General features: G+C 39.9%; 1 protein-coding gene and 1 long non-coding RNA gene across 8 annotated transcripts in view; one reads left to right on the top strand and one right to left on the bottom strand.

Moving 5' to 3' along the window:
- itga3b (integrin, alpha 3b) overlaps nucleotides 1–22,271 on the top strand; it is a 167,652-nt gene that overhangs the window by 93,041 nt on the left and 52,340 nt on the right. For all 3 annotated transcript variants that reach the window (XR_015752495.1, XM_043675133.2, XM_043675134.2), the window contains exons 6-8: nucleotides 1,944–2,151; nucleotides 8,410–8,603; nucleotides 16,802–16,890. Coding sequence is in view for 2 of the 3 variants with exons in the window: in XM_043675133.2 (XP_043531068.2) it covers nucleotides 1,944–2,151; nucleotides 8,410–8,603; nucleotides 16,802–16,890 (491 nt within the window). In the remaining variant the exon portion in view is untranslated. The remainder of the gene's footprint in view (nucleotides 1–1,943; nucleotides 2,152–8,409; nucleotides 8,604–16,801; nucleotides 16,891–22,271) is intronic.
- Nucleotides 7,133–22,271, bottom strand: part of LOC122539936 (uncharacterized) — a 77,151-nt gene continuing 62,012 nt past the window's right edge. The window contains exons 4-7 of one of the 5 annotated variants that reach the window (XR_015752498.1): nucleotides 21,902–22,054; nucleotides 17,905–18,087; nucleotides 12,150–12,303; nucleotides 7,978–8,248 (exon numbers count right to left, since the gene is read on the bottom strand). This is a non-coding gene — a long non-coding RNA (uncharacterized LOC122539936). The other 4 variants (XR_015752497.1, XR_015752496.1, XR_015752499.1 and 1 more) reach the window with 4 other exon arrangements.

Below are 22,271 nucleotides of genomic sequence, written 5' to 3'. Positions count from 1 at the left end.
CTATCTTCGCTATATACCCACTTGATTGAAATCAAATTAATTGCAGCCTCACCTTTTCTTCTCAGTGGTTCAACATAATAACGTGTTCCTCAATTTTTTGGTTCTCCTCCAATCAGCAGGTCTTCGTGCACATGGAATCAGCTAACGAATGATTCTCAATTTGTCCCCATAGTGTCATAGAGTCATACAGCATGGAAACAGAGTCTTCAGTCCAACCAGTCCATGCTGAACATAATCCCAAACTTAACTAGTCTCACCTACCTGCTCCTGGTCTATATCCCTCCAAACCTTTCTTATTTATGTATCCATCCAAATGTGTTTTAAACGTTGTAATTGTCCCCACTTCCACCACTTTCTCAGGAAGTTCATTCCACACACAAACCACCCTCTGTGGAAAATATTTGCCCCCTCGTGTCTTTTTAAAATCTCTGTCACCTTAAAAATGTGCCCCCCCCCAGTTTTCAAATCCCCTGTCTTCGGGAAAAGGCATCTATCATTTACCCTAACTATGCCCCTCATGATTTTATAAGCTTCTACAAGATCACCTCTCAGCCTCCTATGTTCCAGTCAAAAAAATCCCAGCTTATCCAGTTTTTGTTCTATAACTCAAGACTTCCCTACCCAGCAACATCCTGGTAAATCTCTTCTGAACTCTCTCCCACTTAATAATAGCCTTCGTATAACTGGGCAAACAGAACTGGACACAGTACTCCAGAAGAAGCCTCACCAGTGTCCTGTACAACCTCAACATGATTTGCCAACTCCTATACTCAAAGGACTGAGCAGTGAAGGCAAGCGTGCTAAACGACCCTTTTAACATTTACTCTGCTCCACGTTGTAAGTGTCTGCAAGGAGTGTTATGGCCTTCTAACTAAAAAGAAATGAACTGGGGCATAAGACACCCCATTTTAATTGTTCATTTTGGGAGCTGAGAAGAGACCATTGACTTCAGACCTTCTGATTTCACTTTTGAGTGCTGGGAGAATCAGTGGTCCTGTTTGAGTCAGTAGGTTTCTCAGTGGCTCTCAGTCAAATCCCAAGGTGGAGGGTTCCAGCTGCTCTGTGAAAGAGACAAATGGAAAGAGGAAATCCCATTAAGACAGAGAGACAGGTTGTGGCATCCTAAAATTTCACATCCTAATTTGTCCTCGTTTAGAAGAAAATGTGGAACAGAAAGCAACTTGTTTGGGTTTTAACTTGATGGAGAACCTCAACATATATTATATTCATGGTTGTTGGTCTGTTGTTAGAATCTATTTATTTGTAATAAATAGTAGTGTTGTTAAGTGCAGAAACATGGTCCATGTTTTATATTAACTTGGATCTTGCTGACAAGTAAATTGGGCAATTTGCAGACTTTGATTAAAAAAAAGTTAACTGCTGTGATGACTGGAAAATAGCAAGGCTTGATGTCCAGTGAGGCATGTTCACATTGGATTTCATATGCTGTGGCATTTATGACAGTTGTGATTTCAGTCTTCATCCATTACTGTTTCTGAATTATTTGCTTCAACATTTGTTTTGTCTAGTTTTCTTCCCCATTTTCTGGATAATTTATTCACTTCCGACACTCTGTTAAATGTATCACCTCCTTAGCAGGTGCCCTCCCAACCTAAGGAAAGAAAATGCATTTCAAATGTAGACCTTCGATAAGAAGCAGTGGTTGACTAGTCAATCATTGGAGCATCACAAACAAGCTCACCCTCGCTCTGTAGACAAACATGGTGTTCAGAAGGGACTGGTGGAATGCAATAAGAATGAGACCTCCTGGTTGCTGATGTAGCCCTTCTTTATTTAAATGAATTGAAACTAGTTGCAGTGCCCAAGCTGAAGTTATTCCAGTTTGTCCCTTGAATTTGTAATTTTTTTTACAATCTAGCTACTGAGCCATGTAGAGCCTACTCAATAATCTCACTGCTAATCTTGAGTTTATCTTTCCATAGGATATTCACTTACTGCTGGAAAGAGAGTCACACATCCCACAAAGTTCAGCTATGTGGCAGGTGGCCCCCGTCATAATCACACAGGGGCGGTGTTTGTTCTTAAACAGAGCACAGACGACGAATTAGCTATCGAGCACGCGATAATGGGAAGTCAAACAGGGTCTTATTTTGGGAGTTCAGTCGCTATTGCTGATCTTGATAATGATAGGTAAGTAAAGTGGAACTTGCAAACTTGCTGTGTGCATCATTGAGCTTTGTTACTATTATGATTTGAATGGTTTAGACTGCCTTTCCCAATTGGGGAACTTGGGTTCTTGAAGTAGGTAGAAAAAGATCCAAACCGATTATCCACTTGGAATAGTGTTGTAAGAGGATCTCTTGTCATGCTGGCTTTCCCGATCCAATTCTTCAGTGGTTGTTTGAATTTCCATTGGGTTCAAACTAAACTAGACCACTGAGACGTATGAATTCAGTGACCTAAATCTCAAGTTTTTAAATGGCAGCAGCTGCCCCTTTATTATAATTAGCTACAAAAGCAAAGTGTTTAAAAATGGCTTTTATTTGAAAGTAATTTGTACGGAAGAATTTCAGAATAATTGTCAGTTTGTGTGAACAGAGAAGTGAGCTGCACATATCTGTTCTCATTCTGGAGGGAGGGTTTAAGGTTTTTAGTTTGGGGAAATGTGGGATTAAGAGGCAAAACCACTAAAGTGACTAGTGTCCTAAATTGGAAAACATGGAAGAATGAGGCAATCTTTTAACTGCAGTCTTCAAAATAGCTATGGAATGGTGGGTATGCAACTTCAGGGGACAGCTTTATGATCTGAAACTTGAAATTGAGACATGGATACCCTGCAATCTAATTATTTAGTTAATCTGCATTCTGTTTAATCTCGCTAAAATATTAATCTTGTACAACAAATTTAATGCAGAAAATAGCTTTGTCCTTGTTGCCAGTGGTTAAAAGAGCATCTGTCAGTGGCCAGCATATTGGTGGGCAAGACACAGCAGCCTCATTTGAAAATATCTACCTTCTTTGCATTTGCGCATATATTTTTCATTAACCTATTCTGATGTGTTATGACACATCTCGGGCAAGTGCATCTTGAATCCTGACATTCTAGCCCAGAGATAGTGGAGCTACCACTGTGCCACAAGACTCTCATTACGTTTGTACATTGGACCTAACTAAAGACAATTTAGCTGTGGACTCAGGAATCATCCTGTGCAGCAGCTGATCAAAGCCACTGTTACTTAAATAGGATGCTTGAACAAATGTCCCTTTAGGATTTGGAGTGCTAGAACCTCCTGACCTAAGAATGTTGTTGCAATATGTCAGTAGTGTTTTGATTATTACACTCACCTCCCACACTAAATATCCTCAGTTTGAAATTAGGCAGAAACACTATGAACCAGCCTAGTCTGAGTTGACAGCTGTAGTATATGTGCAGTGTTTTGTGGTGCAGAGTTCATGTCCCTACCTCTTGTCCAGAAGGTCCAGATTCAAGTCCCATTTGCCCCAGTGTACTGTCACAGCATGTCTGAATGAGTTGATTTAAAACTAATTCTTGTTTTCTCAGTCTTTTGTAGCAAGGGAGCAATATATAAAAAAAACTTTAGATTTCAAAATTCCTAATAATTTGAAAGCATTGTCAGCATTTTTACAGAACAGCCTGTTTAATCTTGAGCTATTTTGTGATTTTACCTATGTTTGAGTGAGGTTCTTGTGAGACAGATGTATTGAAGTTTATTTATAACAATAATTCTTTACAAGGCTATAATGTCACAGACTTATGCAGATAATATGGGTTCTCTGTTTACCGATGATACTGTACATTGAAGACACTTAATTGACTGACTACACTGACTTGAGAGAGAGTGACTGAAGACAAGGCAAGTAGCTTTATACCAAAAAGTCACATGTCATGACGTTATATAACTTTTAAAGATGCAGTTGATCTGGATCTATGCCAGAATTGGATGCCTCCCTTTTCTCTACAGAATAGGAACCTTTTTCTGGATGAATATGTAGAGTGATGCAGATATTGGGCTCAGCCTTGAAGTTTTTTGACTAAGTGTCAGTTGCCATGAGTTTTTTTTGCAGAGCTTTCCATCACAAAGCCTGTGCGATTTCTCATCACATCTAAGCAAACTCTTCTTTGTAACTACTTCCCCCTCACTGTGGCATCCCTTTCGCTTCATCTTGCCACATACGATTCCTGGACCAACTCCTTGCTCAGTGAATAGCCATTGAAAGACCATGATCTCTGGTGTCAGCACCATCTTTACAAGACTGCCATGCAGCCAGACAAGAGCTGCCAGTCTAGTATTGCCCCTTACTGGCAATGTAATGGCATAGCAGACACAAAGCCATGGTACACATAACACATAGCTGACACTCCTTTGCACATGCAACCCCATGTTACCCTTATGGTAGTTGCTGTTTAACTACCAGGCCATACCCATCCTTAGCTACACCCTGTCCAAACATCCTTTAAGTCAGCATTACCTTGACAGACATCTGCTGTAGACTTGCATCATGTCATTGTCTAATACAGGGACATCATTTATAGACAAGTAACTGGACAAAACTAAACATGAGCTTTTATACACAGTCAGAACATTTGAGGATAAATGAAACAAGTAGAGGCTGGAGTTTGCCCCATAATGAAAATCAAATGCTGGCATCATGACCAGCATTCATCACGAATGAATAATGACTGCCTGACAGTGATGGATGATTTTCTGCACCCAGCAGAAACAAGTGTCAATGAGCACTTGTCTGGCATGTAGCAGATCTAAATGCAGACCTTCCCCATCATAAAGTCAGAAGTGGGGATGTTTGCCGATGATTGTACAATGCTCAGCACTATTCATGACTCCTCAGATACTGAAACAGCCCATGTTCAAATGCAACAAAATCTGGAGAAAATCCAGGCTTCGTCTGATCAGTAACATGCGCGGCACACAAACACCAAGCTATGCCCATTACCAAGAAGAGACAATCTAACTACCATCCTTTGACATTCAGTGATGTTACCATCACTGAATCCCCCACTGTCAATATCCTTAGGGTTACCATTGACCAGAAATTCAACTGTACTTGCCAAATAAACACAGTAGTTACAAGAGTGTGTCAGAGGCTTGGAATAATGTAGCGAGTAATTCACCTCCCGACTGTACACCATCTACAAGGCTCAAGTCAGGAGGCAGATGGAATACTCCCCACTTGCTTGGATGAGTAAAGCTCCAATAACACTCAAGAAGCTTGACACCATCCAGAACAAAGCAGCCCACTTGACTGGCACCACATCCACAAGCATCCAGTCCCTCCACTACCGACACTCAGTAGCAGCAGTGTGTACTATCTACGAAATGCACTGCAGAAATCCACCAAAGATCCTTAGACAGCATCTTCCAAACCCATGACCACTTCCATCTAGAAGCACAAGAACAGCAAATATAAGGGAACACCACCCCCTTCAAGTTCCCCTCCAAGTCACTCATCATCCTAACTTGGAACTATATCATCGTTGCTTTACTATCACTGAGTCAAAATCCTGAAATTCCCCCTAAAGACATTGCGGGTCAACCCACAGCACATGGACTGCAGCGGTTCAAGAAAACAGCTCATCACCACTTTCTCAAGGGCAACTAGGAGCAGGCAATAAATGCTGGCCAGCCAGCAACGTCTGCATCCCATGAATGAATAATAAGAGCAGCTTGTGAAATTACGATTTGTTTGCATTTGAAGAATGCCGTCATGGAGAGTAGCTCAGGGAATGGTTGGATGTGTTGAGGCCACCTGCCTATGACCATCTTGAACTGTTCCAAGTGATCATCATGTGACATAGCTTGCTGAAGCTGCTCAGCTCAGCTATGACCAAAAACTGTGAGATTGATGTTGGGGTTCCTGAATAATTGGCTGAGCAAATAATGGATTTGTCCCCTTGTAGGTGATTATATGTAAATCTGTGCAGGCCACTACACCAATAATACGTGGTCTATCTGCATCAATGATGTAAAGGTTCCGGGTGTTTATCCTCAGGTTCCATAATAATATTTAAGATGGAAAATGCCAAAGCAAGTGATAGCTGACTTCTTGTAAGCAGTTAGTTTAACTGTACCATACAGTAACAATTTCCTGAGTACATCTTATGTAAGATGCGTAAAGGAATGATATTTGCACAGATACATAGTGCATGTTCATTCCTTTGAGAATAGATCACTAGGAAGAAGGTAAAAGCTGCAGCTTTTCTGAAGCCATTCTTGAGATGTGTAAGGTTTTCCACATAAAGTGTCTGACTGGGTCAGCTGTAATATTGCAGTTACTTCTTGGACTTTACTGACCTGCTTGCATGTTGTGGACGGAATTTTAGAAACTTTTATTTGGCATTATTCCTTTATTAGCTCTTCCTCACATGTTGGATTTCTCTAGGTTATTGCCTAAAATGTGCAAGAAATCCTTGTAGAATAAAGCTTGCACCTGTCACAAAATACTCAGCACTGTCTTGGTGAGGGAGACAAGCCACACCTCATACAAACTTTTTTATGTAGCACTATCCCAATTGATGGATACAACATTTGATTCAGATTCAAGCACTTGCAAATGCTGCTGGCCTGCTACAATTGCTTTGAACTTGCATCCTTCTAGCTGTACACTAAAGATGTATTTTTTGCGTTTGTTTAGAAGAGCTGTCAGAAGAAGTAGTGGAGGCTGGAATGATTACAAATGCATCTGGATGGGTGCATGACTAGGAAAGGTTTAGAGGGATGTGGGCCAAATGCTGGCAAATGGGACTGGATGAGGATATCTGGTCAGCATGGACAAGTTAGACTGACAGGTGTTTCAGTACTGTACAACTCTGGCTCTATGACTCTAAGTGTCTTTCAGAGAACAATAATGGATGTGGATGCAATGACCAGTTCCATGAAACATTTAGCTAGTTAGCTGCAGGGAAATCATTTCTGTGCATTGCACTGGTGCCTACTTACAAATTGATCAATTATTTCCCTGGGCTTTTATCAGTATGATATGCATGTAGGCCTGTGTATCATGAAATTTACTTGAACATTGAATTGATCTTCTAAACTCTATCCAATAGACTGTCAAACAGGGGCTAGTTCTCATGTGAAGTTGATTTATTTGTCAGGACAGAACTATTGTGCAACTCAGCATGCAGGTTTCACGTGTGCTCCATTGCTTCCTGCCAATGTACAGACACCCAGCTAGGAGTATTCTATTCTTTTTTATTCACCCTTGGGATATATGCATCCCTGGCAAGCCTAGCATTTGTCCCCCATCAATAATTCCCTTTAGAACAGTTAAGAGTCAAATACATTGCTGTGGATCTAGAGTCACATATAGATTAGATCAGATAAGGATGGCCCTAAAGGACATTAGTAAACTAGATGGGTCTTTATAACAAAACGACAGTAGTTTTATGGTCATCCTTACTGGGACAAATCTTCAATTTTAAAACAAAATCAGATTTTAATTTGAATTACATAAGCTGCTGTTGTGGGATTTGCATCCAAGTCATCAGTCTGGGCCCCTGGATTACTGGGTGAGTGTCTAAACATCACCAGAAGCATGCAAATAATATGGAGGACAGAAACTTTGAGCTGCTGTGTTTTAACAAGTGCACAAAGCCAAAATGATGTCCATTGATGAATATTTTGTCTAGCATGTCTGCAGAAAGGAGTTGCAACATTTTATTGACACAAGACGTAGGGCAGGCATAACAATTAATAAATAATGCTTTCTTCAGATCTGATAAATTGTTCTCCACAACATCGACAAGGACATTTCAGTTGATATTCGGTGCAATTGCAGTGCAAACCGGGTCGCTGTTAAGGTTAATAGACTCGACTCTCCAGCCTTTGTGCTCCACTGTCTGTTTATTGTGTCTACTTCAGTCTCATAAACATGTTCAGTCACGTTTGATTTATATTTTGGTTGTTGGTTTTCTCTTTAAGTGGCTTGCTTTTCTCACAACTTCATAAATTACTTTTATGACTAGACTGCAACAAAATGGAAAAAGAAATATTTTATTGATGAGCTTAAGATGGACAGTAGAACCTCAAAGCATGAGACCCACAACATTTACTATCTTGTCTACTATCTGATAGAGGGTGTCTTCTCAGTAAATGGAATGTAATGAGAGCTGGATTTTCTTCGAGAACAGTATCAGATGGCGCATAACAATTGATAATCCAATTAATGATTGTAACTTTCAGAAAGTTTTGACAATTCTTCTATCCCCCATCATGTAGTGCAGGTTAAATAAGCATGTAATTTTCTCCTGTAATGAAATATTGAAGAATTAAATCTGATTGTACTTTATTTTCTTATCCGAATAACAAACTATAATGTTTGTGCCAGGCTAGCCAGAAGTTGCATAGGTCTAATTACTTTATAGGCATGTATTTTTAATGAAGTGATTTGTTTTGTTTTCCCAAATAGTTGGAAAGACATAATTGTCGGAGCTCCTCACTACTTTGATCAGAAGAAGGAGATCAGTGGGGCTGTGTATATTTACATGAATGAGGCAGGACAGTTCTCAGAGGAACCCAACCTGGTAATAAATGGCTCAAAGGATTCCATGTTCGGTTATGCCATCAACACTATTGGAGACATTAATCAAGATGGATTTCAAGGTGAGATAATTCATGAACTACTTAAAATGAAATACTTCAACTGTTATCTTTATACTGCATCTGTCTTTGGAATTCAATCGGAAATTCAGGGGGACCAAACTATCCGGGCTAAGTTCAGAAACCTTGATCCTCTCAGTGAGAATGCCAATCATGTGGCCAAATTTCCAGGAGTTGGAAAGGAGAGAAAGCCTTATTCCTACCTGAGCACTAGGAGGCAAGACACATATCAGTTCAGCCAAGATTTCTTCACATTTACTGTGACTGTAAATTCCAGTGGAGTAGGGAAAGTGATATTTCCTGTCCTCCCCTGTGTCAAGGGGGGTTTGTGCATTACACAGGGAATAGTGTTCAGTAGTAAAGTCTTCATGTAACTAAACTTTCCAACAAGGCTCATTTGCTTCAATGGGAACAGAGGATTCTTGGAGAATTTTCTTTGACACCTCACCAGATGGCTGTTCAAAACAAACAATGTAATCAATCCCAGAGCCTTAGTTTAAGGCTAAGATGGATAAGGGTTCTATGCACTAATACCAAGATAGTGAACTTTGAAAACGGTTAAGCTTTGAGATGTTCTGACAAGCCATCACATACAATGAATAACTGTTGAAGGGCATTAACTTTTCATGTATAGACAGTTGGTGCACACATTCTAGATCATATCCCGTAGAAACGAATGAGAATTATTGGCTTTGTTTTTGTCAGTGTTGTAGGTTGGTCTTTTGGCCAATGTTCTTTCTTTGGAGAATTCTGTTCTTGCTCCATGCTATGTTGATATCACCAGAGTGACCTAAATGCTTAGATTGAGCCTTAGTTTGAAATTGCTGCCAAAGGATGGCATGTCAGAGTTCCTCAACACAGCTTTGGAGTATCAGTGTAATGCCACTGGAGTATCAATGTAATGCCATTGGAGTATCAGTGTAATGCCACTGGAGTATCAGTGTAATGCCACTGGAGTATCAATGTAATGCCATTGGAGTATCAGTGTAATGCCACTGGAGTATCAGTGTAATGCCACTGGAGTATCAGTGTAATGCAACTGGAGTATCAGTGTAATGCCACTGGAGTATCAGTGTAATGCCACTGGAGTATCAGTGTAATGCCATTGGAGTATCAGTGTAGTGCCATTGGAGTATCAGTGTAATGCCATTGGAGTATCAGTGTAATGCCACTAGAGTATCAGTGTAAATGCCATTGGAGTATCAGTGTAATGCCACTGGAGTATTAGTGTAATGCCATTGCATAATTTGTTTAAAAGCCATGTGGTATTTCCTTATTTTTGTCATCCTCAGTACTTCTGGTGGGAAATGCAACATTCACATCTGCTGTGAACATAGAATATTGTTCAGGCAATGCAGGTTAAGCTCACCCGCTCATCTGCAAATACATGCCTAGTGGTTCAAGGTGTGTGTTTTCCTATTGTTTGTTCTTTATATATCTTGTGCAGTGTTATCTTTTTTGGAAGTGTACATTGAATGTATTTAGGAATGATGACTTCATCTGGTGGCTATTGAGTGCTGTCATACATGGCTCTGTTGTAATCCTGTTGGTAAGGGACTGGAGTCTTCACCATTGCGTAGCATTTGCCTGACTATTTGATATGTAACTTTCCACTTAATTGTACTAATCAGTCTATCAAATTGGCAGGGTGCAGTCAGAGACGTTACTGACCCATTACTGCACTGTGCTGCAGTTGCTGTTCATATGAGAGCCTCCAGTTTGAGCGAGGGAGAATAGTCTCCTTCAGATTGAGCAGGGGATGAGAGGGTTAGTAGCATATGATGGAACAGGAATGATTTGGGGCAGAATGATCTCTGGCAGACTGGGTGTGCAGAAGAGGTGTACTCAGTATTTTCTTTCTCCCTCCAGACTATTCAGCTGCTTGCTTTAGGCCATTGGTTCTTCTTGGAAATATTTCCTTTGTAAAAGTGAATTGTTAATCCAATGATTTGGAATAAAAGTCATCATTTTGCTCATATGATGCCCAATTTCACCACTTGTGATCCCATCAAGCAAACCTCTCCTCTGGCGGCAAGATCATTTGCTCCACGTGGGAAAATAAGTAGTTCACAGGGCTCCTTACAGCCTGTACTCTCGTGTCTCGGTCTCTGCACCCTAGCACCACAAAACCTTTAAGATTTCCACTGCTCTGAAGAATCTAATGCACTTGAGTTACATATCTCTCTTAGTTTTCTGCATACTCTTGCAGGAATATCTCAGCAATACCCTCGTCATTAACTTTTTTTAACATTGCTTATTTCAGCCAAATACTGTGTATTTACTGTGTATAATGTAAGAAAAGGTATATCAGAGTTTGAAATAGAAGATATAGTTTGGTATGTGAGTTTAAAACTGCGGTAGGAATCACAAATTTAATCTTGCCTTTGCTGATTTCTGCACAGGGCTTCATGTTAAGCCACAGCATGTTGAACTCGAGTCAAACTTCCACCAGAGCAGAGTGTAGAAGTGACTTACAACCACAGCATAGCAAATATAGATATCTATTTTCCACTGTCTGCAATGTCAATCTCCACTCCACTTGATGTAGTCTGTTAAATTTCTCTCATTTGAGCTTGATAGGCCAACTCCCCCAGAATCTGAGAGTTTTGAATGCTTTGTTTTTTGATAATAAGGCTACTTCTGGCATCAAAATGCCATTTTTAAAAATGCACACCTAAAATTGAATTCCGTATTTGTAAATTAACTGAAGTTTTGACTGGAAAGCTAACGTTAATGTTGTATTCAATGTTCACAACTCCTAGAAACTCTTTATTTTTCATTTATTCGTTCCAAGGCTCTAAATGTCACTGACAAGGCCCATCCATAATTTTACCGGAAACTGTTATTGAACAGTGAAGATAACTCATAATGGCGTATCAGTGAGACCTGCACAGATCTGACCTTCTCTATCACTGTTGAAGTTTTAACTGCAGAGAAGGAAACAGTGACATCTGTTGGCGAGTTGATGTTACTTGCATAATTAAAGGTGATTGGCAGCTGAGTTAACCCATTGTTATGGGGAGAATTTTTTTTTGTCTACCAAAATCAAACCAGATAAATTCATTTCAAGATCAGATGTGTGATTCAGTATGATCTTCAACAATAGTTAGCTATTGAAATGTGCAGCTCTCTCTTTAAAGTAACTCTATAGGATTCGTGAACTGTCTACTCTGGAGTCTGGTTTTAGTTGTTCCGGGCCTATGTAGACTCTGTTTGGAGTTTGTTAAGTTGACACTATTTGTAGCAGCCTTGGCAAGGAGTTGATTCTGGAGAAAGAATGATTTCCTGGGATAAATTCTCACAGAAATTTCACGTCTCAGTCGACGTAAATAGTGTGCTGTACCAAAGCTATTTTGAAACTTGTTTAGTGAATCCATTTTCCAGCACTTCCAGTTACAGACTGGTTCAGTGTTGACTGAGTTCGCTCTTGACCTGGCTCTGTAAAGGGAGTATGAGAATGTCTGTCTGCAGTCCACTGCATGTCATACCCTTGTCAACATGATAAATAATCTGTTGATACCACTTGATTTCAGAGCTGTTTGAACTTACCTCAACAGTGTCTTTTGGGGGCAGTTTTATTTGAACAGATGGTCCAAGGAAAGTCACGATCATCACCTCATCTGAACACACACATATCCCCTTCAGCCTTGGGGATAGAACAGTTTCTCCACTGTTGTGGATGTTGGGAAAAGAATTCCCATTTCTAAGAAAGACATTTATTTTAGAAACTTGCCTTGCATTGACTTATGTACACACATATCACCAACTTTACACAGCAGGGAAAGTATGAGTTTTTGTTTTCTTTTATTATTTTATGGAATGAAGGCATCACTGAGAGGGCCAGCATTTGTTGCCCATCTCTAATTATCCTTAAACTGAGTTGCCTTTTCAGAAGGCAGTTAAGAGTCACCAATATTGCTGTTGGTCCAGAGTCGCACATAGGCCAGACCAGGCTAAGGGTGACAGATTTTCTTTGGACCAGTTAATGAACTTCATGGGTTTTCACAGCCATCATCAATAGTTGTCATGGTCACCATTATTCCAACTAATCCATATTTATGCATTAACAAGAGATTAAGAAAACTGGACCTGGTATTCTCTCGACTTTTAAAGAATGAAAAGTGATCTCATTGAAACTTATAAAATTCATACAGGAGCATGACAGGGGTTGATGTAAGTAGGATGGTTACCCTGGTCTTGAAGCAAGGGACCCAATCTCAGCATTGGGGTGGGTCATTTAATACTGAAGTGAGGAGGAATTTCTTCACTTAAACTATGATGAGTCTTTGAAATTTTCTACTCCAGAGAGCTGTGGAAGCTCAATGACTGAGCTTGTTCGATCAGAATTTAATACATTTCCGAATGCCAAGAGATGTAGGGAGAGCACGGGCAAGTAGCTTTGAGATAGATGATCAGTCATGATCTGATTCAGTAGTCAAGTGTACTCTTGCCTGAATAGTTTGGAGGTTTTATAATTTATCAGTCAAAAAAGATACAAATAGATTTATTTGACTTTTCGTATGGCTCTGGTTCCCTGTCATATCACGGTGTTACTGTCAATATATTGTTTTCTGAATAAATGTCTTTCAAGCCATGATTAACAATAAGGAAAGCATAGAGCTTCATACTTGAAGGTTGAATTTTCTGGTTCACACATATCAACTGTTGGCATGAAACATAAGTGACAAAAGAACAAAGAAATTAGGGACAGGAGTAGGCCATTGGGCCCCTTGAGCCTGCTCTGCTATTCAGTGCGTATCCAGTAAGATGACAGCTTATCTACTTTTGGCTTTAATTCTGTCTTCCTGACTGTACCCCTTCCTCTCTATAACTGGACACCGAGAAACCCAAATGTTATCAGGCAAATGCCAGAATCAATCAATCAACGGCCACGTGTCACATGATCAAACATCATCTGATCAGAGGTCAGAGATTAAACTTCTAAAAATTCAACCAATAAGAGAGGGCCACTGGAGTAAACTTTTTTATAAACAGGTTTCACTTTCTGCTATACTGAGTGCCTAGAGAAAAGCTTTCCCAAATGTTGCCCCCACTGCTTCCAACAAAACCTGATTATTAAAGATATTCATAGACTTATGAGCCTAAATTAGCACTTTCAACATTGTTACATCGTGTGGGTTTTGCGTTTAATTAAAATCCAGATCGTTAATGTTATGCAACAGTCAGAAAGTGATAGTGAATTTGTAATCTGCCTCTTGTGTTTACAGGTGTGCTCCATACACAAGCTCTGGTTGCTGTCCTAAAAGAAATCCTGACAGCTACAGTTTGTGGTATCTCACTCTGTTGTAAAAGTTCAGATGGCTGAAAGTTCCTTCAAATGCTGATTGCATTACTGTCTGCGACAGGAACTGGTGATCTTTCACCCAAGCAGCACACAGATGAATGTCTCCATTGTTAAAGGATCAAAGGGGTGGGGGTGGGGGTGGGGGTGGGGGTGGGGGGGTACAGTTCAGAACATTGTCACTTTAAACATTTCAAAGTGTCACAGAGCACCGCATTATTAAACTGCTTTTACTGAAGTGTAAGAGACAACTCTCTTGTGGTTTCTGCAACAAAGTAACCTATTCTCAGAATGGTATGGCTTTCACTGCACCTTGGAGGTTTACATTTGGCTCAACATCTGGTGGGGTGAAATTCCTTTATTAATGAAAAACAGGAGGAGGTCTGAGGTTTCTCTCTAATTAATGACCTGCTAACAATTACATCGTTCAAAGCCAGGTATTCCTGAACTTTGCTCAATGGGACATGAATTCTGGACAGAACCTGGCATGCCCACTTATTTTTTTTGGAGGAAGAACTTCTCTGATCTTTTCGAAATGTGGCATTGAAGTGTTTGAAATGTTACCTCCAGTGCAGTTAATTTGTCATCCTTTCTCTCTGCTGTTCAGCCATGTCCGTTTCTGTAACAGGGCATGGGAAGACCTTGTACATCAGCAAAGGCCCAGACTGGGACGAACTGCGAGTTTCCCTTCTGCCTGCTCTCAGGTTGTAGCTGAGCCGTGACTTTCACTTGTCCCCAGTCCACAGTTCTGAGCAGTCATAATGGTGCAACCAAACCAGATTGATACCATGATCACTTGACAGTGTGTTTCTAACTGTCACACCAATATTTATCTTCCCTTCTGCTGTTTCTGCATCATACCAGCTGTTCTCTGTCACAGTTACAGAAAAAATATTGTTGGCACATTTCTGCAGGGAGCTTTCAACTGTGTTATTGCCCACTCTGCTCCACTCAATCCAACAGTTTGGATTCATTCATTTTTGGCCAGTCTAGAGCACTAGATCTTAGTATAACTACACCAGGAAGGAAATAATTGACTGAAATGAACAGAGGTCAAAACAGTTCCGCTCTGGATGTGTTTAGTTGTGGGACAACATCTATAAGAGTGAATATGCAGTGGTTGCTTCGAAGTCAAAGGTTGCTGTTCATAATGACTGAAGAAAAGCAGAGATTTCTGTCTGCTGAGGTGAAGGATTTATTTACATTTTGTCCTTTGAAGGTTGTCTCGTTTAAAAGCCGGAAGAGTATTGAGATCTGTTAGCGGATATGTTCGCTTCTTTCTCTTTCTTGTTGACACTTTGTAAAACATAATAGATAATGAAAACAACACATTTTTGCTCATAGTTACAGTGAAGCCTGTTCTGATCCATTGAGAGAGAGTTCAACCAAATAAAGAGTTATTCAGCAGTTTCTGTTCAAGAAAATCAGTATTAATGTGATGGAGAGATGGGTGAGTTACTCTTGACATCACCGACATTGCCAATATAGTAGTAAAAGCACAGCTAACGACATAATAAGCCTCTTACCATGTCCCAAAAGAGATAGCTTAAGCCCAGTTTCAGAGCAGTTCAGTGCACCACTGCAGCATTCACACTTACCAGTTTAGCCAATGGGTCTTATGCAACATTGTCAACTTATTATGAAATTATGATCATGATTAAGTTCTGGGTCCATTAATTTCCTGTTGTCAAAGTGCAAAGTCTATGTGACTCCAGTCTAAATGACGTGACATAGGATCTCGGCAGCAACTGGCCAAACTTTATTTTACAACTGCAAGAGAATTCAAACTGATTCTGACGTTGCGTTAGCCCTCCAGGAAATATTTTTTGCAAACATCCACTTTTTTCCTTCCCTTCTCATCTGAAGGTATCAAGTCCTCATTGCAATATGATTTCACAGGCAGTCACCACTGTCATTCCTAAGTGGCTTTCGGAATCTGGATAGTGAGTACTGAGCACGAGAGTATGAGGCAGTACAGGTGTGCCTGATTTTTCTGTTGTCTGACCCAACATCCACCAATTTTCATTTTGTCAGCAGATATTCAATGTGTACTAAGCAGGACATCTGGATGAATTTTCCCCCATTGCTGTTGGTTTGATTCTCTTCCTAAAAAGAACATCAGTGAATTGAAGTGGACTTCTTATTGAATTCACATTTCACCGTCTGCCTTGGTGGGATTCAAACTCACGTTCCCAGGACGTTAGCCTGGAGTTCTGACTTGTGATACTACTGCTACACCACTGCCTCCCCCTATTTAGCTGCACAGACCCTGTCTGAACACACCACCCTTTGAAATGCATTTCGCTGTCCTGCTCAGAGCTGAGGAGTTAGGCCCAGTGGAAGTCCAGACTGATTTATCAACTTCAGCTATGACCAAAGTGCAACCTGATAGCAGGTAAAAGAGAAAGTCACAGCTAGTCCCATTTGGTGTCATTTATTGGTGAAGTAAATGAGGAAGATTGCGAACTGCCTCAAACTTATAGTCTGTAAAAAAAATTGTGATCTGTAAATCTATCCCTCAAGTACTTGCAATCTCGTCTTACAAAATCTTTTAATCGTTCCTTCAGAAGACAACTGATGTGTATTAACAGAATGAAGCTGAAAATAATCCCCTTCACAGAGGTAGAAATCCTGTAATCCCTGTTATTAAGTGAATTTTTCTTGCTCAGTCACCATAATTAATTGCCGAGCTCCATTCCAGAGGATAAGATGTTCATAAATATAATCCTTTTCAAATAATTAGCACAATGGGGGAAACGGAGAAACAACACCAAATTCCTGTGATGCTTGAACTGCCAGGCAATCTTGGTCTAGTGAATCATCAAGTATATTTGTGAGAATTTTCCCATTTGACTGCAGGGTTAAGGACTGTTCAAATGCAAAGGTTTTCTTTCCACAGATATTGCCATTGGAGCTCCATATGATGGTCCTGGCAAGCTTTTCATTTACCACGGCAGCAAGGATGGATTGAATCCTGAACCTATTCAGGTATGACCTTTTCGGAACTGTGAGACTATAGTCACATAAAATTTAGAACCGTAACAGGCTATTGACTCAACCGGTTCATGCTGGTGTTGATTTCTCTCCTGAGCATCCTGTGTCCATCCTCATCGAATTGTAATGTGCTGTATGAATGGAACAGATTTTCCTATCCCCCGCTCCGTTGTACAATGACCTGGATTCCCTTTGGGTACTGTTTCCCTTAAGTACACCTATGGTAGCAAGCTCTACACACTCCATTCTCTGGGCAAGGGCATTTCCTCTGAGTATGCAATCACTCAGGGGGAGACTATTAATTCAGAGGCACAGGTTAATGTTTCAGAGGCATAGATTCAAGTTCCACTGTGGCAGCTGGTGCAATTTAATTCCAATTAATTAAAATCTGGAATTGTAAGCTAAACTTGGTAATTAGCTTACCATACAACTATGATTGTTATAAAAACCTATTGGTTTATGAACATCCTCTAGAAAAGGAAATCTGCAGTCCTTACCTGGTCTGGCCTGTATACCATTCTTGGTCCAAACAATGTAGTTGGGGTGGCGGGGTGGCTCAGTGGTTATCACTGTTGCCTCCAAGTGCTAGGGATCCAAGATTGATTCCAGCCTTGGGCAAATGTTTGTGTGGAGTTTGCACATTCTCCCTGTGTCTGCGTGGGTTTCCTCCCACAGTCCAAAGATGTGCAGGCCAAAAGAATTAGCTATGCTAAATTGCCCATTAGTCAGAAAGAAATAGGTCTGGGTGGGTTCTCTTTGGAGAGGCAGTTTGGCCTTGTTGGGCTGAAGGGCCTGTCTCCACACTGTAGGGAATCTAATTTAATCTCTAAACTGCCTTCTGAAATGGTCTAGCAAGCCACTCAGTTTGAAGGCAATTAGAGATTTTCAAGAAATGCTGGCCTTACCAACAATGCCCAAGTCCTATGAAAGGATTTTTAAAAATAAAATTCATGTTTTGGGCTGATCCATGTTTAAAAGAAAGAAAGAGGTAATTGCAAAAATTTGTACCAGGTGGCTTTATGGGTAGCTGCTGTATTTATTGTTGGTTCTAGATTTAATCTCGAGTCCCCATTGATATGGCTGAGTTAGATGGGATGATGCTGGATGATGTTAGCCTTTGGTATTCTCTGTGTTGGGGAAACAGATGTGCGGGGATTCTTGATTGTTATCCAGGGCTTCATGCTACAGGGGCTGCGTAAAGACATTTAGGTTCAATAACAATATTGCTTCCAGTAATTGCTTGTTATAACTGTCACTCATTAGATGGTTGCTAGAATATTAAAAAGAATTATTTGATTTCCATTCTTTTCTATTGATGGGCTTTTTAGTTTGGCATGGCTGACAATATTGTAACCTTCAAGTCAGAAGGTTGTGGGTTCAACCAGTTCACCACAACTTCAGCACATAATCTAAGGTGACCCTCCAGTGGGTAGTTGAGGGTATGCTGAATTCCCAAAGATACTGAACTGAAGCTCAGCCTGACATTTATCGAGCGATTCAAATATTAAAGAACTCTGTTCTAAAAAGAATATAGAGCCATGGTTTCCTAGCCAACATTCTTTCACCTCCTGGTACGACCAAAGGTAGATTATCTGGTTAATTATTTCAGTTACTTTCATTCACAGGTGTTTCTAGCTGGGCCAGCACTGTCCATAGACATGTAGTGGTGAGCTGCCTATTGAACTGTTGCAATCTCGGGGATGTAGGGACACCAGCACGACTATTAGAAAGGCATTTCTGGGATTTTGACCGGGCAACAGTGAAGGAATGGTGATATATTTCCAAGTCAGGATGGTGTATGTCTTGGAGGGAAACTTTTAAATGGTGGTCCTGCGCTTCTGCTGCCCTTGTCTTTTGCAGTGGTTGAATTTGCAAGTTGGGAAGGTGCAGTCGGGGGAGGTAGATATTTAATAGTTATTTACTAGATATTAATTTTACTGCTGTTCAACAGAGACCACAATGTACAGAATGGATTCTGTACTACCTACATGACAGCAACCGAAGCAAGTCATTGCTTGTCAAATGCTTTGTGATGTTTCTGAGTTGTGAAAAAGTAACTTTTTTTTAATCACATGTGGCTTAAGCACTGCAGATAACTTTTACAGATTTGAAACAGGAAACAATCTGAGGTTTTAATGAGGAACTAACTGAGCAGAATACAGGATAACCATTATTGAGCCCCATCACAGCTCATCTTTGCAGTGTTCAATAAGAAGCTAAAACTGCAGCAAATGGTGACCTCTGCCAAAGAGCAGAGAAAGAGATTTGATCTCTATCTCAGCAACAGTGACACAGGCACATCACAAAATTAGGACTTGGTAAGGTAAAGTTAGGACAAGGTAAGGAGAATCAGAATGAAATAGGAAGCATAATTACGGCACTGTTGTCTGCCTCCTAGTAGATAAAGTTAAAAATCACACAATACCAGGTTATAGTATCTGTAGCATGCAAGACACTGTGATCTTTTGCTATAAATTCTGTGTCTTATGATCCTGCTCCACAGCTACCCAATGACGGAGTAGTGCTCCGAAAGCTAGTACTTCCAAATAAATCTGTTGGACTATAACCTGGTGTTGTGTGACTTTTAACTTTGTTCATCCCAGTCATACACCGGCGCCTCTATATCCTGATAGATATTCCAGAGACTTTCAAAGGGGCTTTAGAGCAAAACATCAGGTGTTTACAGCCAAGGAAGCACTTCAAAGAGGAGAAAAACAATCCTGAAGAAATAGAGGATTACAAATTCAGACATGATTTAAATTATCATATCAATGAAGATGTTTGATCATTTATACATTCACAGTAAAAACAGAAAGAAGTGATGAAACTCAGCAGGTCTGAGGAGAGAAAAACAGAGTTAATGATTTACGCTCAGTCACAACATTTTTTGGAGTGGGGAGGGGGAGATGTGAAGTGTGTTTAGATGTGCATGCAAGCGTGTATGTTAAACTATTTATACACAATCTAAATTTTCGACTCTGTAAGCGCATGTTACTCTGTTTGCCTTCCTCCCCAGAGGAGGTAATAATCCAGGGCAATGCTTCTAAATCTTTTATTAAAAGACAGCCTTGGTGTCAGTGATGGCTCAGACTTAATGTACTTGCCTTTGAATCAGAAGATTATTCAGTGCAGTACTAATGGAATGCTGCCCAATGAGATACGGTCCTCTATCTTCCCAGGTAGAACATAAAACTACTACCATCCAAAGAAGAACAGGTGAAATTCCTGGTATCTTGGCCTACATTTTGTCTTGCCAACATCATTCAGAACCATTTATTGGATCATTTATCTCATTGGTACCTAAAAATCATGTTAATGTATTGATAGTTGTATTGCATGACATTACAGTTATGGCTAATGAACTTAATTAACTATGAAGTGTTTTAGGTCGTTATTGGAAGATCTTCTTTAAATACAAATACTTATATTGACTTGTTTATTCAGTTTTTTAAATTCTATTTTAAACATTTCTCTCTCTGGTTTCCAAACTTCAGCTTTAGCGACAACTCCAAAATGTTGGATGTTATTGAGGCCAACGTATATAGATCAAAGACCTGTTGAGGAACACAAGTAAGAGGAAAATTCCCGCTTACTTCACAGCTACACTTTTCTATAATCTACAAAAAAAAAGAAGTTTACTAAAGACAACTGACTGGAGCAGCTTTTCTATCGTCCTCCTCCATCGTCATTACACTTTGTTTCAAAGCGATGTCGTCTTGATCTCAATATATTCCCATCATTACTAGTACCCTCCTATTGCAAGCAAGTATCAGGGCATAAATTCAGGCTCTCTGCATTTGAGATAGAGACCATTGAGAATGGCAATTCAATTTTTGCTTATCCCTGACAAATTATCCTCTCCTGATTGATTAGCAGAGGTAGACTGGAACTTGAATCTGGACATAACCTTTGTAGAACAAGAATTTCTGGGCAAGTTGGGAGTCTTGGTAAATAGAAATAGATTTCCAGATAGGGAAAAAATAGCCATTCCTACAATCAGGACAACTGATTACTTCATTGAAGAGTTTCATTGAAAGTTTGGCTGAGTCTTGCCCATCAGCAATCTATTGCTGTGTGGTTTTGTTGACAAAATGCTAGTTGTTTGGAGATCTCTTTGAAGGAAATTATTAAGTACATGAGAATGTCACAGAATGAGTGCCTTGCCTGGCTGATGATCTTGAGTTCCTGTGTGCTTTATTTGATGTTAGTTTTAGTTCTGCTGACACAGTGGTGTCTCTGGATTCTCTCTCTTTCCCACATGAAGTTAATAAACCACAGAGCTCTTGAAAATTTGACCTTCTAGTTTAAAGTCCCTCCTGCTACGTCATCAGGAAAGCATGTTAGATTGATGTTTCCATTTATATTAAAAACAGAGGTTATTTATTTTCCCCACCTTGAGAATGGTAAGCTGCATCAGGAGTGTTTCCATGACCCCTGGCCACTCTTCAGTACCTCACCCAGACTCTCCCACTGTTCCTCTACCCAAGGTGTTCAGTTCACCATCAAATTTATTTAATATTCAAAACAGTTATATTTTCTGAAACAACATGAGCATCTACAACAATTCAAAAAGGTTTAAATTTATACTCTAAATACTTATTCATGGGCAATATGCACAATCACATCCTGTTTCTCATTTTGTTTGGTGACAGCACATTGACAGTTACCTGGAATTGTAAGCTCTGATGACGAGATAAAAATGAAAGACAAAAAGATTTTCATTTGAAATATTTTGCTAATGGTGCCATTGGAAAGGAAACTTGGATAGGTTATATAAGGTACAGCCAAGTTATACCTTCCATTCACTGTCTGCACTAAAAACAAACATTAATCCCATTGTAGCATTTTTTTGATTCATGTAGTTTTTGACTGTGCAAGCATTCGAGCAACTGCCCAACAATTGGTTCTCTGATGCATATTTTTAGGCAGGGGAATGATTTGAACTCTCTGTAGAATAAAATTTCAGATAGCACCATGTGGGATACATTTTTACTCAATTTCTCACCTTTCACTCTCCAGAGGTCAGTGGTCTTACTCCATTCACTTGATCAAAATCTATCAGAACCTCCTTTAAATATTCTCTTGGCAGAGTTGTCAGCCATAGCATTCTCCAAGAAGGGGTCAGTGCCTTCAGACAGGAATGGTGTGGTTAGGAACCCTGTTCATTAAAGAGAGAAACTATTTATACAATGTCTTTTATGCTCACTTTTGAAGTGTAGTCATTGTTGTAAAGTCGGAAAACTTTAGTCCCAATTGGCAACTGCAGACCCACAAACCACAATGTCCAGATAATTATTTCTCATGGATTTTGAGTGGGGTAAACATTGGCCAGGAAATTAATTAACCTCCTCGTCTTTGAAATAATGCCATGGTAT

This window comes from Chiloscyllium plagiosum, unplaced genomic scaffold, assembly GCF_037043375.1.
Source record: "Chiloscyllium plagiosum isolate Xiang-an unplaced genomic scaffold, Cpla_swu_hap1 HiC_scaffold_32, whole genome shotgun sequence".
In the NCBI taxonomy this organism is placed as follows: domain Eukaryota; kingdom Metazoa; phylum Chordata; class Chondrichthyes; order Orectolobiformes; family Hemiscylliidae; genus Chiloscyllium; species Chiloscyllium plagiosum.
Note: the sequence above shows the minus strand (reverse complement) of the source record. Positions and strands in the feature narration are given on the sequence as shown.